Genomic DNA, 16798 nt, shown 5'->3' with positions numbered 1-16798 from the left:
CATTATTCTTGTAAATACTCTATTTCTATTTTATATTAGAGATATAGATAAATTAGGCGTTAAGCTTAATAACCTTAAGAATATACTTATTTAGGGAAATAATTAGGTACCCGTTATACGCAAATAGGATTACCCTTAGTTACTTCTTTATTAACTAAAAAAAAGTATTATTTAAAGCCACCTAACTAAGTTAGAGTTACGTTAACTACACTATTAATTTAGCTACCTATCTATTTATTAATTGTTTAGGGTTCTTTAGTAAGTAGGCTATAAAGTTAAAGTTAAGGCAATTAAGCATCTTATAAAGTACTACTATTACTACTAAATAAACTAGAAGTCCCCTAGCCGATTTAAGTTTACCCTTAAAGATAACTATAACTTTAACTTCTATATTATTATTAACGTTATATATCTTAACGGCAAGCTAGTACTCTAAGTTATTAACTTCTTAACTTCCTTTTAAGCCGCACGTTTCTTAAAGAATATATTAGCAAAGAATATATAAAATACCCTTTAGTTATACTAGATTAATATCTACCTAAAACCCCCTAATTAAATTATCTATAATATAGGAAAGAACTTTTTATCTATAGAGTTTTAATAATAGATAAAGGTAATAGCAATTAAGGTTAAGGAAGTCCCTATTAAGGCATATAATAATATTAAAAAAGTAAAATAATATTACGCGCTATTACGCTACATATATAAGATTATCTCTTTAAAACTAGAGAATGCTAATAAAAAAACGTACCTTATAAATAGCTATTAAAGCTATTAATAATTCCGCTAGCCTAGATAGACTTATATTTATATTACTAGCCTTTAGCGCCTACTCTTAAATAACTAACAATTTTTTACTATTTCCCTCTATTATATAATAAGCTAAGGCTATTTATAAGGTAATAAAGAAGGTTTAACATCTCTATACTATACGCTAGGTTAATAACGCATTAGGAATAAGAAATGGCCTAAATACCTTAACTATACTTAATTTACTACTGTAGTGTAAGGTATACGTATAGCGTAGAAAGGGAGAATAGTTAGGCCTATTAGATGCCTTATAAATATACTTAATTCTATTTAATTATTATTAAGCTATACTATAAAGATAATAGTTTTAAGCCTTTATAAGACACCCTAAAAGATACCCTAAAGGAAAACTATAATTAATATACTCTAGAAGGCAACTATAATTCTAATATAATTATAGTAGATATACCGCAACTATAACGCGGTAAAGGTCGCCTAAAGGGATTATAAAATTGCTAATATTTTATTAATTTTTGTTGGGAATAAAGGCAAGTGGTCACCATATGAGGTATATTGCCGTCACGTATAGCAAGTTGCCGTTACGTGCGGCAAGTTACCGTCACGTGTCGCCGCGGCACTAGCGTGGCGAGGAGCCTTAAGCTCCTCGCCCTCCCTTATAAAGGATATACAGAACAATTATTATACTATCTACGAACCGTAGCTACGTAATATTACCTTATGTAACCAACACTAATTAGTGGTTAACTTTACTGTTATACTATAGAGCAGCTAGGTATTCCACTAAGAAGAGATAAGCTACTATACTAGTGCTACTCGTGCTAAAGGAAGCTGTCTTTTAAGGTTAGAACTGGTCCTAAATCTTAAATAGAACTCTTCCACAAATCTAAGGATCTAAAGGCTAGAACTAGTCCTAAGCCTTTCTAAGATTACGGATTCTTGCGTTTATTACGCAGAATAACACGCTTTATAAGTCTTTGCGATTTAAGGCTAGAACTGGTCCTAAGCCCTATAATCGCAAATATATGTCATAAACGCGTACTAAACGACAAATATATATTACAAACGCGTACTAAACGACAATCCCTACGCCAATAACACTTCCCTCCCTCTAAAAACATGGCTACGCTTACTTTAAACGACTGGGAAGACTCCTTACCACTAGGGGTAGCTTTATATGCGAAACTTATTAATGAAAATTAGAACGAATTTACCTTTAATATAATAACTTATACTATAAAACAAGTTAATAGCTTTCTCCTATACCGTATTATATTCTACTAAAGTAGATATTACGCCGATATATAGCTGTAGGAATATTTTAGGGAGGATTTCGTAGGATGGACCGCTAATACCTAGGCACTTAGCAATATTAATATTATTTAGGATTTTTAAGACTTCCTCTATAGGAATAGGGTATATGTTACTAAGAACGGTAACCTAATTACTAGCAATATTTAGGCCGTTATTACTAGTATAAAAGAACTAGTATAAACGGAAGCTAAGATTATACGTTAACTATAGAAACCTAGAACCAACCTATATTCTTTAGAAGGCAACTTTAATTCGGAACAAAACCCCTAGAACGCTACTCTCCTACCTAAAGATACTCTCTTACCTAGAGGTACTTGTCCTCTACCTCCGCCGCCTTTAGCTCTTCTACTCTAGCTAACCGGTAACCCTCTACTATAAGAAGTTATGAATCTAATAAAGGTATATTTGGACGAAGAGAAGAAGTTTAGAGGAGAACTATACGATATACTCGGAGTAAAACTATAGGTCTTCTATAACTGTTATAATAAGGTTAAAATTTAATGCCACTAGTACTACTACGCTTTCTCTATTATATTAAAGGGACGGGCAGCAATATTCTATTATGACTATATTATAGGTAAAAACTATAGCTTTAATATAATGCTTTAGCTTACTAAAGCCTACTTTAAGACTAATAAGAATCGCTAACTTTATATGTCCAAATGGCGAGAGACTATATTCTAGAGAGTTATTGCTTCTAACCTAATAAAGACTCATTTAAAGTGCTTTTAACTACTCTTTAATAAACTCTAGAAAATCTAACACGGACTTACTAAAACTTACTAAAATAAGAACAGCCTAAGGGACTAGGTTATCTTAGTATGCTATAGCATTTCTAAGTGTAACTTAGCGCTATATAAACCTATAGACACATTTAAAGAAGTATATACCAAGCTACGCTCTACCGTAGGTACTACAATATAAATATAAGAATCTTAACAGCTCTATACTAAAAGCCCTACCTAACTAAGCGTTCCTAACTAATATAATTATAACTAGACTAATTAAATATATAGCGGCCGTAGTAGGGAATATAGTAAAGGGTACGATTAACGTTAACTATAAGGTAATTATAGAGGTCCTCATAGAGGTTTATTTTAAAGTAATTACTAAAAGAAGTGCTACGTTTATAAGAAGCTAAATTACTAGTTAACTAGACACTCCCTTAATAAGCGAAAAGAGGTATATAATAAGTTCTGTTAGAGTATAAGAAATATTAGAAATTATAAAGTTACTGCGGCCTACTTTTAAAGCTTCCTAGTTTAATATAAAGGCGTAGAAGATCTTAAGGGTGAGGTTAATAAGACTAAACAGCTCCTTATAGATATGGAAATTAAGAACTACTCTCCTAACCAATACTTCACTAAGTATAGTAAGGTAGATGGTATATAAACCGTTGCTATTCTTAATAACTAATCTACGCTCCATTCTATTACGAAGTTAGATATCTTTAATAAGCTAAAAAAGAGCTCCGCGTTCTCCTTTAACGATAGATACTCGGCGAATATCTTCTATAGTATTATACCAGATACTAGAGCTACAGGAGTATCTATAGTAGGAAAACCTTAAGTTCGAGCCCTTTAGCAGCTTAATAACTCTATTTAGATTAACTAATTAACGGCAGGCCAATATATAATTCGCTTTAATAAAGGTATTACAATCTCTTTCGGCATAATTAGGGTCCAAACCCCCTTAGGATATATTACTTTCTATATTATTCCTACAAACACTCTATTTCTATTTTGCATTAAAGATATAAATAAATTAGGCGTTAGGCTTAATAACCTTAAGAATATACTTATTTAGGGAGATAATCAGGTGCCCGTTATACGTAAGTAAGGTTACCCCTAGTTACTCCTTTATTAACTAGAAAAGAGTGTTACTTAAAGCCACTTAACTAAGTTAGAATTACGCCAACTATACTATTATTTTAGCCACCTATCCATTTATTAATTACTTAGGGTTCTTTAGTAAGTAGGCTATAAAGTTAAGGTTAAGGCAATTAAGTATTTTATAAAGTACTACTATTACTACTAAATAAACTAAAAGTCCCCTAGCCGATTTAAGTTCACCCTTAAAGATAACTACGACTTTAACTTCTATATTATTATTAACGTTATATATCTTAGCAGTAAGCTAGTACTCTAAATTATTAACTTCTTAACCTCCTTCTAAGCCGCACAATTCTTAAAGAATATATTAGCTAGGAACGCATAGGATACCCTTTAGTTATGCTAGATTAATGTCTACCTAGGACCCCCTAATTAAATTATCTATAACGTAGAAAAGAACTTCTTATTTATAGAGTTCCAACAATAGATAAAGGTAATGGCAATTAAGGTTAAGGAAGTCCCTATTAAGGCGCATAATAGTATTAGAAAAGTAGAGCAATATTACGCGCTATTACGCCGCGTATATAAGATTATCTCTTTAGAACTAAAGGACGCTAGCGAAGAACTTACCTTATAAATAGCTGTTAAAGCTATTAACGATTCCGCTGGCCCGGATGGACTTATACCTATATTACTAGTTTTTAGCGCCTACCCTTAAATAACTAATAATTCTCTACTATCTCCCTCCATTATATAATAAGCTAAGGCTATTCACAAGGTAATAAAGGAGGTGCGACGTCTCTATGCTACACGCTAGGTTAATAATATACTAGGAATAAGAAATGGCCTAAATACCTTAACTANNCTTAATCTGCNACTCTAGTCTAANGTANNNNTATAGCGTAAAAAGGGAGGATGGTTAGGCCCATATTAACTTATTATAATTAATAGTTAAACTTATACTATTTAGATGCCTTACAGACCTACTTAATTCCGTTTAACTGTTATTAAGCCTTACTATAAAGATAATAATTCCAAGCCTTTACAGGATGCCCTAAAAGATGCCCTAAAAGAGAACCACAATTATTACCGTTAGCTATAGTATATATAGAATTGGTATAACTAAGACGCCTTTTATATACCCGTTTTCGAATCAGCCCTAGATTTGTCTAAATACCAACTAATTAATAGTAAATTACAAGATCATAGCCTAGAACAAGGTGCGACCCTTTTAGCTTCACTTACGGGCGATAGAAGCCCTAAGTCTTAAAAAATGTGACTATATATAGTAATAATATCCGCTTAGCGGATTTTGGTCACTTAGGCGAGGTTTTGCAATTTAGAAGACGGTATAGGTTATTCCAATACTAGCTAAAAAATCGCGTCTAAGCTCGCTAAGGTAAGTATTTTACCAGTTACCGGCGTATATTAGTTACCGGCACACCTTACTAAAATCACGACGCGTCTTCTATAAATTATTAATGGCATTAATATAGAACCTTTAAAAGCTTTAATAAGAAGGTAAACTAGCTTTTTTAAGGCAGTCTATTTAGAATAAATAAATTTTAAGCCTTTATAAAATCGATTTTAGTAGGGTATGCCAGTAACTAGTAAAATACGTTATCCCTAAAAGGATAAAGTGACGATAAGGACTATATTAATAGCACTATATTAATAATAAAGACTATATCGATAGCAAAGACTATATTAGCCTAGCGTTAAATTAGATTGAAAATAACTTAGATTAAATTGAAAACAACTTAGAGATTAAGTCCTTAGGAATCAATAGTTATATATTAGTTAACACTTATTTTTATAGATTAAGAATTAAATTTCTTTAATAACCTAGCCTTCTAGCTATACCACTCCGTTAATTCTTATTTAAGCCGTTAAACTTTGCTTTCTTAGTCTATGTATATCGTCTTTAGTATATAAACTTCCGCTTTAAACTTATTAATCTAGCTTTCTAATAACTTGCTACTACTACTACTACTACTATTACTACTACTACTACTCCGTAATTATATAAATATCTTATCTAATAGATTAAGAACGAAATCGCCTCCCTTAATAAGTAGGGTCTAGAGCTCTCCCATTATAAGATTTGTGTAGTTAGGAGCAATGAATTATAATATAAGTTTCCTAGCTAGCTCTTCTTGCGATTTACGGACTGTCGTATTGTCGTATATATAGTAGTTGTGCAATATCTAGGATTATATAAGCTTGCGTATAGTCTACTAATATAAGGACTTGGTTAGGACGCTATAATGCGAAGCGCTTAAGCTTAGACATAAGGTAATAGTGTACAAATGCGTATAATTTCGTTTAGGTGAATAATCCTATAGTAGTAGGCCGTCGCTCTAACGGCAGCCCAAATACGCATCTACTTATTAGGGTAAGAGGCCGTAGCTTTAAGGAATCTATAGTTACTTCCTAGAGATCTAGAGCTTAAGTAATTAGCCATAGTAGTGTATTTAGTTAGTGGAAACCCTTACCGGTATCTAGTTTATCTATTATAGCTATAGGTTCTTCTACAGCTCAATTAGATTTACCTAATATACTAGTGCTATAAAACTGTAAATAAATTACCTTTAGTTAGTTTAGGTGCTCCTATCTCTTCTTCTACATTATATATTATATTATTAGGCTCCAGATCTAGAATAGGATAGTCCTAAGTATATAAAAAGATTAGGAAGCGTTTAATTTCTTTATAATCAAATTCTATCTAATTAATTACTTCTTCCTTAGATTCTTTCTAGCCTTTATTTACTAAGGCATTTATTAAGTAAGCCTAAGATAATTAGGACCTAGTTTTTAGTCCTATTTCTATAGGGTTCCGCCTAGTTCTAGGCCCTTTAAGGCTGTTAGGCTCTAGGTTCTGGCCCCTAAGTCTTAAGTAAACTTGCCCTTTGTCACGACTAAAGGCAATAGCTTGTCGGCGTTTCCGGTGCTTGCACTACCCGCCCTATTATAAATAGTTGGCGCCGTATGGTCCTCTTATCTAGTTTAACACAATGTTATACTAAGAAGTCTGCGAGAAAATATAGTAGTTATACCCTAAAATCTTAAAGTACTAAACAAGTTAATTAGGGAAATCGTATTATATGGGCTCTATACTAATAATACTAAAATTGGGGAAAGCTATAAAGCCGCTTCTATATATAAACGGATTATATATTATAATACTAGATATAATATAGTAGTTAGGGAAGGGGGTATTAAACTCTCGGGCCGTAAGCATCAACACATTACTATCGCTAGGGCCTTTCTTAAAAATTTAAAGATTTTACTTCTTAACGAAGCTATATCTACTATAGATAATATAATAGAGAAATTGATTCGCGAAACTAGTTACCCTATAAAACGCCAACAGGCCATTAATTATTTAGTACTACGGTAATATATTTAAAGTAAAGGTTACTATTAAGGTTAAAGCGAGCTATAAATAAGAATTTTTAAAAGTAAAAGGAGATCTTTTTATAAAAGGCTAATAGATTAAAGCAAGACTATAATATAGATTGCTATATCCTAATACGGCGTAATAGTCGATTTTATACCTATACGTCTATAGATTAACCTTTATAGCCTCTAAACTTATAAGATCTAGTAGGTCCTCTTTTCTCTATTACTATATAAACTACTAATTACTTTAAAGGAAAAGTTCTATCCTGTACTAGTTAAGAAAACGCTAGTATATTTTAACTAGGTTAAAGAGGGTAGGCCGATAAAGGCTAATTCTAAGATATTCGGATTAGAAAGTAATAGGTCTTTTCTTTATAGAGAACTAAATAAGTTATAGGCTGGTCTAACTTACGCTGCCAAGTATATAAAGGTGGAGAACTATTATATAAGCTAGGTAATTATTTGCTAAGACTGGACTAGTACAATATAGGTTTAGGTGGGGCATCTTAAGGGATATTTCTTCTTAGGATGGCCTAAAATTAACTATAGTAAAGACTCTTATAGAGATCTCTAGTAATTACTATAATATAGCTAAGAGTTATATTATAATTAAAGTATCTATTTTCTAATTTATAAAAATAAAGTAATATAAATACTAAGTAAATAGTATACTTTTTTGCGAAATCCGTAAGTGAAATACGTAAGCTAAACGCTAACCATTTAGAGACGGCTACTGAAAACCAGCCAAAGGCATATCGCTATAGGCACTCCCTATTACTCCCTACTATTATAGGTAACCACTATTATAGGTACTCCCTAATATTATAAGTGCTCCCTATTACTATAGGTACTACTACTTATAGGTACTCCCCTTTATCGCGGGTACTTCTTATTATTATAGGTGCTCCTTATTATTATAGGTACTCCTTACTATTAGGAGTACTCCCCATTATAGATACTTCCTTCTATTATAGGTGTTCCCCGTAATTATAGGTACTCCTACTTATAGGTACTTATTAATATTGTAAGTATACTATATACTAGCTTTTTATAGCTACTCGCTTTAGACTAGGGTTTATTATCCGCTAAACTAAATTTATTTAAGTATTAGATACCCTATTATAAGTACCCAAACTAGCCTTATTAGCAACATATCCTTTTTAAAAGACTTTTAAAGTATACGCTATAAAAACGTATATATATATATATATACCACCCTAGCGTATCCGGTTAAAAGTGTATATTAATTACACTAATTAAAATGCCTAGATTTATACCTAAAAAAGGTAAAAAATACGTTAAAGTAACTGTGTCTCCCTAACTTAGGAGATTTATAAATGCACCAATTGTGTAAACAATCTCCTTATAGACGTCTCTTACTTTAGTAATAGTAAATTTATTATATAATGCCTTAAAGCATCCTACTTTCGCGGTTTTCCCCCCCACTATCAGCCGCTAGTCTTAGGCGTTTTGTTACTAGCCTAGACGACCCTTATTAAGACTACCACAATCCTATTTATAATGCTAGCCCTAAGGTTATAGAGAAAGTCTAAACTTAGTATAACAATATTTGTTATACCTTTAACTATTAAAACGTAGCATTATAGCTTACGACCTTCCTTTCCTTGTCGTTCTTAAAGCATTTTAAAGCGTTAATCTAGATTATAGCCAATTAAGCTAAGACGTACTACTTAAACAACGCGGGATAATAGTTTTGATATGCTATATAGTCTTAAGAAACCCATAAGTAGATTAAGAGAACTATTAATAAAGGGGAACGCCTAGCTATAAGGGGCGCTTAGTTATATAATGCTTTACTATATAATAGTTTTACGCGAGGATCCTCTTGTTTAAACACGCCTATTTAGACTACGCTAGTTTATTTAGCGATTTGTCTAAGTTAGAAGAATAGTGTTACTTATAATACTAATATCCTCTAATCTTTTAAAGAATAATAAAAGGCACTTTGTGACTAAAATCAAGGGAAGAGCTAACTAGATTACTTAGGTAATGGCAATTATATACCTAGGCTTACGCCTTACTATTGTTAAGGTATTATATTAGTAAAGAGTACTAATTTAGGTTTTGAGTTAGTATAATTTATAACCTTTAAAACCTTTTATAACAAAGAGTAGTAAAACCCTTAGTATATACCAGCCTTAAGCTATAATAGAGTAGCGCCTAGTAGGCTTTCTAATTAGGCTAACTTGGGATAGGCTATAAAAGGGGCTCTTAATTATTTGTATGGCACGTAGGTAGTTATAATACATTTTTTACTTTATATCTACTAAATAAGTTTTCGCTATAGCTATACCCGAAAAATAATTATATAACCTACGTCTTTATAAACTCTTCTACTACTTTATGTTTCAGCATCACTTCCTAAAGCTGCTTAATTATTATCGTAACTTAGTAGTATATAGAAGGTCTATTTATACTGCAGCTATATCATTCTTAGGATGGCTCTATCTTTCAATTATCTAGCCTATAGAATGTCGTTTACGCTATATATATACATTCCTATTCGCTCTTAATAGGCATAGATCTATACTATAACCCTACTTAACCCCGCTAGCTATTCTTATAGCTCCTATACTTACCATCTCTATATTTAGTGTAACTTATTCTTATAGCAGTCTAGCTTAAATAATATAATAACTAAAGATAAGAGCGTGCTTTATATATATAGCTTAACGCGGTAAATTTAGTAAGTTATACCCTATCTTAATATATAACAAGCGATAAAATAATAGGTTTAATAAAAAATACTTTTAATCTAGCGGACCTAGTAACATCTACTCTTTAGTTAAGTCAATCGCTATACCTTATAGCTAGAGGCCTTCTAAGTTAAAAACCTATACCTAAACTTATAGAACCACTTAAAGCCCTTAATATGGTATTGGAAAAGCTTGCCTAAATATTAACTATAACGAATGCCGAATTTATAGCACTAGAGCTCCCTTTATAAAGTTATAGTAAGTATTATAAAGAGCTTAATAAATACATTAGTTAGGCGGCTTAATTAGGTGCTTATAACTAGGCTATATTTAAATATATAGGCTAGGATATCTTTAGCTTTATACGTACTTTAAAAATATATATATCTACTATTGTAATAAAGATATTAGATGTTGCGTTATATATTAAAGGCGTACTTATATAGACTAGAGCTAATACTAGTATAGGTTTATAGGTAATATTACCTTTATTAGAGAATACCTTAAGGAATATAAAGAGCTTATTAAAGATACTTAGTCCGCTGTTCTTAAAGAGCTAGAAGGTAAGGTTTATTAGTTAGGCAAAATAAAACAATAGCTTAGTAAATGAATTTTTATTATTACACTATAAGTTAATATATAGTTATTTATTAAACTAGTCTAGGCTATCTATTAGTGGCTGCTGCTAGTATATATTTTCATAATATGGCTATAGGGGCCGTTTACCTGGGGTAGAATACTAGCACTATTAATACTGAAAAATTTTGGTACTATATTGACTACTATTCTATTCTTAACCTAATCTTATTATCTGCGTATATATACTATACTTAACATTTCTTAAGATAGTCTTTCTCTAAATTTCTTAACATTTGTGACACTTATGCGTTCTTTATATTAGGGCCCGCTAAAAGCTTTCTAATACTATTAGGAAGGCTATAAGATGTCTCTAAAGGCTTCAATAGCTAGATCTTGCGCTAGCCGGACTCTACTGCGATTTTGACGCCACTAATACTAGTAATAATTCCGTATACTGCTGTCTTTCTAAAAGTGAGAACCCGCCGCCACTATTAAAGGAGTTAGAGAGGTTATGTAACCTAGGCTTTTAACCCTAAAGAACTAATCTTAATTGCCTATCTCTACCTTTATTTTCTAGTATAATTACTATAAAGGAACTATAAATAGTATAGATAGTAGTAAAAGAATAAAAGATTAGAGATACGGTAAAGTATAAGGCTTAAGGCAATGCCAAGCCAGGTGCCTATACTGCGCTATACCGCATATAGGGCTAGGAGGATAAAATATGCACCTCGCTCCTTATAATAAGTAATAACTAAGGAAGTATCCAACTAATCTAAAAAAGGTTTTTTATTTAACACCTAAAACTAAGTACTTAATTTTTAAGGTCTATTTAATCCCCCGAACCTCCTTAACATTATTACCTCCTCTCTAGCGCTCGGCCCCAAGTTAAGTAGCAATGCTAATTATTTAAGTAATAGGAAATTCTGCACCTTATTTAACCGGGGGCCCTTTATATATCTTTAACTTTATCTAGCTAAGCGTCCGGTGTCCGTATTAGGGTACTATAATATCTCCTCTACCTTTAAAATAACGACGGCCGCTATAGCCCGCCGACGCTAATATATCCCTAATATACACTCGCTCTAGCTCTCTAATAAAGACCGTAACTATATAAGAGTGTTTCCTAAATACACATAGTATGCCTTTAGAGACGAGTTAGCTGCTTTCTATAGATAGTAAGGAACAATCTTACAAATTTAAAGGACCGGTCATTTTAGGCCAATTAGGCATCTAATAATTCTTTAGACGTAGCTGTTCTCTAAATATAACTAGGATCCCCTAGCTATAGTTAGCTAAAAATACGCATATAGCTAGAATAGAATTACCGGCTTTAACCGGTCTAGTAAACTAGATGTTAGCGGAATAAAGAGCGAATATTAGAATTAGTTTATTGCTACTAGGCTGCTTCTTACGCTCTAGACAATATACTATCCTAGGCGTATCCTAAATTTATAAGGTATATAGTTAAGTATAATAAACGACTAACTACCCTAAAAGGCACTAGTATCCTTACTTTTAGTCCTAACTAATAGAGCTACGTCTAGAGAATAGCTACGTAGAGGGTAGCTATATCTAGAGAATAGCTATATTTAGAGAATAGCTATATCTAGAGAATAGCTACGTCTAGAGAACAGCTACGTTTGGAGAATAGCCACGTCTAGAGATGTAACGGGACTAGCCTAGTTATAGTAGGAATGTCTCGGTGAAACACTCGACAGATAAATTCCGACGCTTTGACCGAATTCTAATAGATCAATTAAATTCTACCAAAGTCCGTCAAAGACCGCGTGCGCATATACGCACGCATCGACCACCAAGCCCCTAACTATTTAATTATATAATTATCTTATTATTCCTTTCTCTTCTTCACGCAACGTCTTATCCCTAGCAAGAGCTATATACCCTTAGATATAGATAGAATTTATATTATTCCTTTAAATCTTTCCTAAAGCTTCTTCGCGCCCCTTATATTACGTTATATTAAAAACAACTACTATTGAAATGGCAGACGACCTTAAATCTTACGCGTTAACTACGAGTATTATAACCCTAGTTAGGGAATAGTTAACTGTAATACAAGAAGCCTTTATAAATGCTTTAGCTTAGCAGCGGGCTGCACTGGAAGCCTAGTATTAACGATTAATGGAAACACTCCGCAAAGAACTCCGTAACGCCAATATACTTATAATAGAGACCCTAACAGTAACACCTGCAAATAAAATTAAGATAACTATATATAAACCTGGCCCGTTAAATGCAAACCCTAAACTAGTAACGGTAGCTTAACCCGTACCTGTAATAAACCTAGTACCTACTATAAAATTAGAAAAACTCCCTAACCCTCTAATATTTAATAGAAATTAAAATAACCTACGTCCCTTTATAACTAAGCTCCGTTTTAAACTTTTAATAAACTATAACTAATACCCTACTAAAGCTAGTAAGATTAGCTATAGGATATTTTAATTAAGTAAAGATGCTGCACGAACTATAGACCCATTCTTCTGTAACGGCACCTTTATTAATTTTAAAATCTTTATCTCTCTATTAGAACGAATGTATAATAACGCCAGCCACGAATATACCGCTATTACTAAACTTAAAAACCTATAATAACGGAATTAAGACTTTACTAGCTTCTTTTTGGAATTTTTAGGCTTTATTAGCGAACTAGATTAGAATAAAGCTACTAAAGTTGCTGCTCTTTAACGAGCTATTTCGGATAAAATTAGAGTATAGTTAGTAGGTAGGGAACTGCTAAAGGACCTACCTGAATTTACTATAATGTGTTAACGAATTAATAAGGACCTTTAATATAACAAATAAACTTGTTCTCTAAAGCCAACTACGCCTCGCGTTTAAGACTTTATAAAACTAATATATACCCCAAAGCGCGACCCTTCTCTAAAACCTATGCACGACCCTATGGACCTTAACGCTACTTAATCCTACGCACCCTTAGGAACTAACAAATGAAGAACTTAAGCCATAAATAGAGAATACTTTAGATGTGGTAGAAAAGGATATATCTAAAGGAATTACCAAACTTACCCTTTTAAAAAAGTCCGCTGTAGTTCCTCCCGCTCCTTAAATCGCACTTATTCTTTAAGCTGTACTCGCTTCTTAACTTATACTTATTTTATAAATTATACCCAATTACCACGAAGTACCTTACCTTTGGTTAATTTAGAAAATAAATCGTCCTAGGGCCAAGTCGCGCCTTAAGATAAGAAGTAGAAGAGTATAAGTATCTAGGCTCTTTTAGCGCTAATATATAATATAACTCCCTTAATATACTTGGCGAAATTTAAATACTTAGAAAATAGAAGGAAGTACGAATCCTTATAGATAGCGGAGCTACTAGTATAGGCTTTATTAATACAAACTACGCGAAAACTTAACGCTTAAATTTAAAGAAACTTAATAAGCCTTAAGGCCTATAAGGCTTTAACGGCAAGCCTTTAATATACGGCGAACTAATATACTACACTCTTGTAAAGATGCGAATAGGCGAATACCTTAAATACGTTTCCCTATTTATAACACCCTTAAAGCATTATAAGGTAATACTTAGACACGGATAGCTAAAATAACACAACCCTTTAATTAGCTAGGTTAAAGAAACACTAAAATTCTATATAACCTACTACTAAAGTTATTACTTAAAATACCACTTGCCCTATAAATATGCACATAATTATTTAAATTTAATATAATACAAATTGCCCTTATTATAAACCTTAAACTAATATAATAAAGTTATAACTGTCGGCTACGGTAAAGAATGCGAAGATAATATATTAAAACCCCTTAAAATTTATATAATATAAGCCGCACCTTTTTATTCGTTAGTAAGAAAACGAGACTATAAGATCTTTGCTATAATACTAGAATATATTAAAAAGGCGTTGGAACTAAAGTAATATATTAACCCCTAACCTCTTATACCTAAAGAATATTACAACCTAATTAATACGTTTAAGAAACGATTCGCAAACTAACTACCCCCGTATTAAGACGAGCACGATTTTAAGATAGAACTTGAACCTAGTATAACGCTAAAGTTTAACCTGTTATACGGTATATCGCGAGAAGAGCTACTTATAATATGATAATACCTTAAAGAGCACCTAGGGAAAGGATTTATTCGCCCTAGTTAATTACCATTTATCTTGCCTATACTATTTGTTAAGAAACCTAAAGGAGGCTTAAGGTTCTATGTTAATTATTAAACCCTAAATGTAATTACGATTTAAAACCGATATCCGATTCCTCTACTTTAAGAAACGCTTAACCGCTTAGTAAAAGCACGATACTTTATAAAGCTTAATATAATCGCTACCTTTAATTAAATCCGTGTTTGTAAGGGAGATAAGAAGTATACGGCTTTTTATACATAATAGGGACTTTTTAAATACCTTATAATGCTATTTAGTATAGAGAATGGTCCTAGTACGTTTTAGTAATACGTTAATAATACGCTTCGCGAATTCCTTAATATATTTATTACCGCGTATATTAATAATATCTTAATCTATTTGTCTTTACTTTCTAAATATTAGAAGCACATCTAAATAGTCCTTAAACGCCTGTAAGACGCGGGCTTATAATGTGACATTAAGAAATGCAAGTTCTACGCGTCTAAAGTCATATACTTAGGCCTAATTATATCCCGCAACGGAATCAAAATGGACCCTAAGAAAATTGCTGCAATTATAAACTAGGAAAGTCCTAGTAGTGTATAAAACATCTAAGGATTTCTAGGATTCGCAAATTTCTATTATTAATTTATTGATTACTTCTTAAAAATTGTTTAGCTATTAGTAAACTTAATAAGGAAGAACGTAAGATTTAAATAGACTACTAAATATAAATAAGCTTTTAATGACCTAAAATATCGTTTTACGACTACTTTAATTCTTACCCACTTTAATCCGGACCTTAAATATATCGTTAAAATAGACTTATCTGATTATATACTAGGAGGAATGTTATCGCAATATAATAAGAACGGCGAGCTACGCCTAGTAGCCTTCCTCTTTTAGAAACTTACCCCTACTAAATTAAACTATAAGATTTTATTTTTATTTTTATTTTTATTTTTATTTTTTTATATCCGTTGTATTATACTATGTACAATACTGCGCATGCAGCCTCTAGGCTATGGCGCTATAGTTCTATATACATGAATCCTTNCTAGGCAGCTTAANATNTANTAGTAGCTAAGTGGACACTCTGGCCCGTTTTTAAAATGCTAGGGGAGCTCTAGCGACTGGTGTTTTTTCGTTCTGGTATTTTGCTTACTATGGTCCAGTTTACACCAAGAAAACTAAGGAAATCCTGGCTCTTTTATCTATTTCTGCCGTATTCTGCCGTTTCTAGAGTAGAAAAAGCGCTCTAAAAGAATGATTTTTATTAATAGTTTTGCACTTAAGAATAAGAGGCGTTACAATAGCTTGCTAGCTTGGAAGCAGCTACCAATTACCCCTAAAGCGACTTTTTATCCTGTACCTTATCTCTTCTCCTTGCTAAAGAAATGGGTAGGGAATTAGTAATTAATAGCTACTCTCCCAAAGTAGGCTATTAATGGTATTTTATAAGGGCGAACCTCGTTACATAAACCTACTCCCATAGGAAATTTTCACGAGGTTGTCTGTATAGGGTATAAACACCAATTCGCCTATACACCTTATATTTAACGTGCTAATGTAACACGGGCCGGCCCCCCTTCCCCTATCCCATAGCTACCCTAGCAGTGCATCGTCTGCGGTACGCCTACGGTGCGCCTACGGTACGCCTGCGGTCCTCTATAAGTTTGATTGCCTATAGCGCGACAGCCGTAGACCGGTTGTAGTAGAGGTCGTCTACAGTATAACGGCTGTAGACTGGTTGTAGAAGGTCGTCTGCTCTGCAGCAGACTGGTTGTAGAGGGAGGTCGTCTGCCCTACGGCAGACTAGTTGTAGAGGAGGTTGTCTGCCCTGCGGCAGACAGTTGTAGAGGGGTCGTCTACCCTGCGGCAGACTGGTTGTAGAGGAGGTTGTCTGCCCTGCGGCCAGACAGTTATAGAGGAGGTCGTCTCCCTGCGGCAGACTGGTTGTAGAGGAGGTCGTCTGCCCTGCGGCAGACTGGTTGTAGAGGAGGTCGTCTGCCCTGCGGCAGACTGGTTGTAGAGAGGTCGTCTG

The 16798-nt window shown here is 33.0% G+C and overlaps 1 protein-coding gene across 1 annotated transcript; it reads left to right on the top strand.

The window, feature by feature from the left end:
• Window positions 1-6984: 6984 nt before the first annotated feature.
• On the top strand, window positions 6985-7260 carry K441DRAFT_469539 (uncharacterized protein; the record flags this gene model as incomplete). The annotated part of the gene is made up of 1 exon (XM_067641849.1): window positions 6985-7260. A coding segment is annotated over one exon (276 nt), but the record flags the coding sequence as incomplete, so codon positions are not given.
• Window positions 7261-16798: the final 9538 nt, after the last annotated feature.

Source organism: Cenococcum geophilum (assembly GCF_001692895.1).
Source record: "Cenococcum geophilum 1.58 unplaced genomic scaffold K441scaffold_65, whole genome shotgun sequence".
Classification (NCBI taxonomy): Eukaryota; Fungi; Ascomycota; class Dothideomycetes; order Gloniales; family Gloniaceae; genus Cenococcum; species Cenococcum geophilum.
The sequence above is the reverse complement of the archived record's forward strand: the minus strand, read 5'-3'. Positions and strand labels throughout refer to the sequence as shown.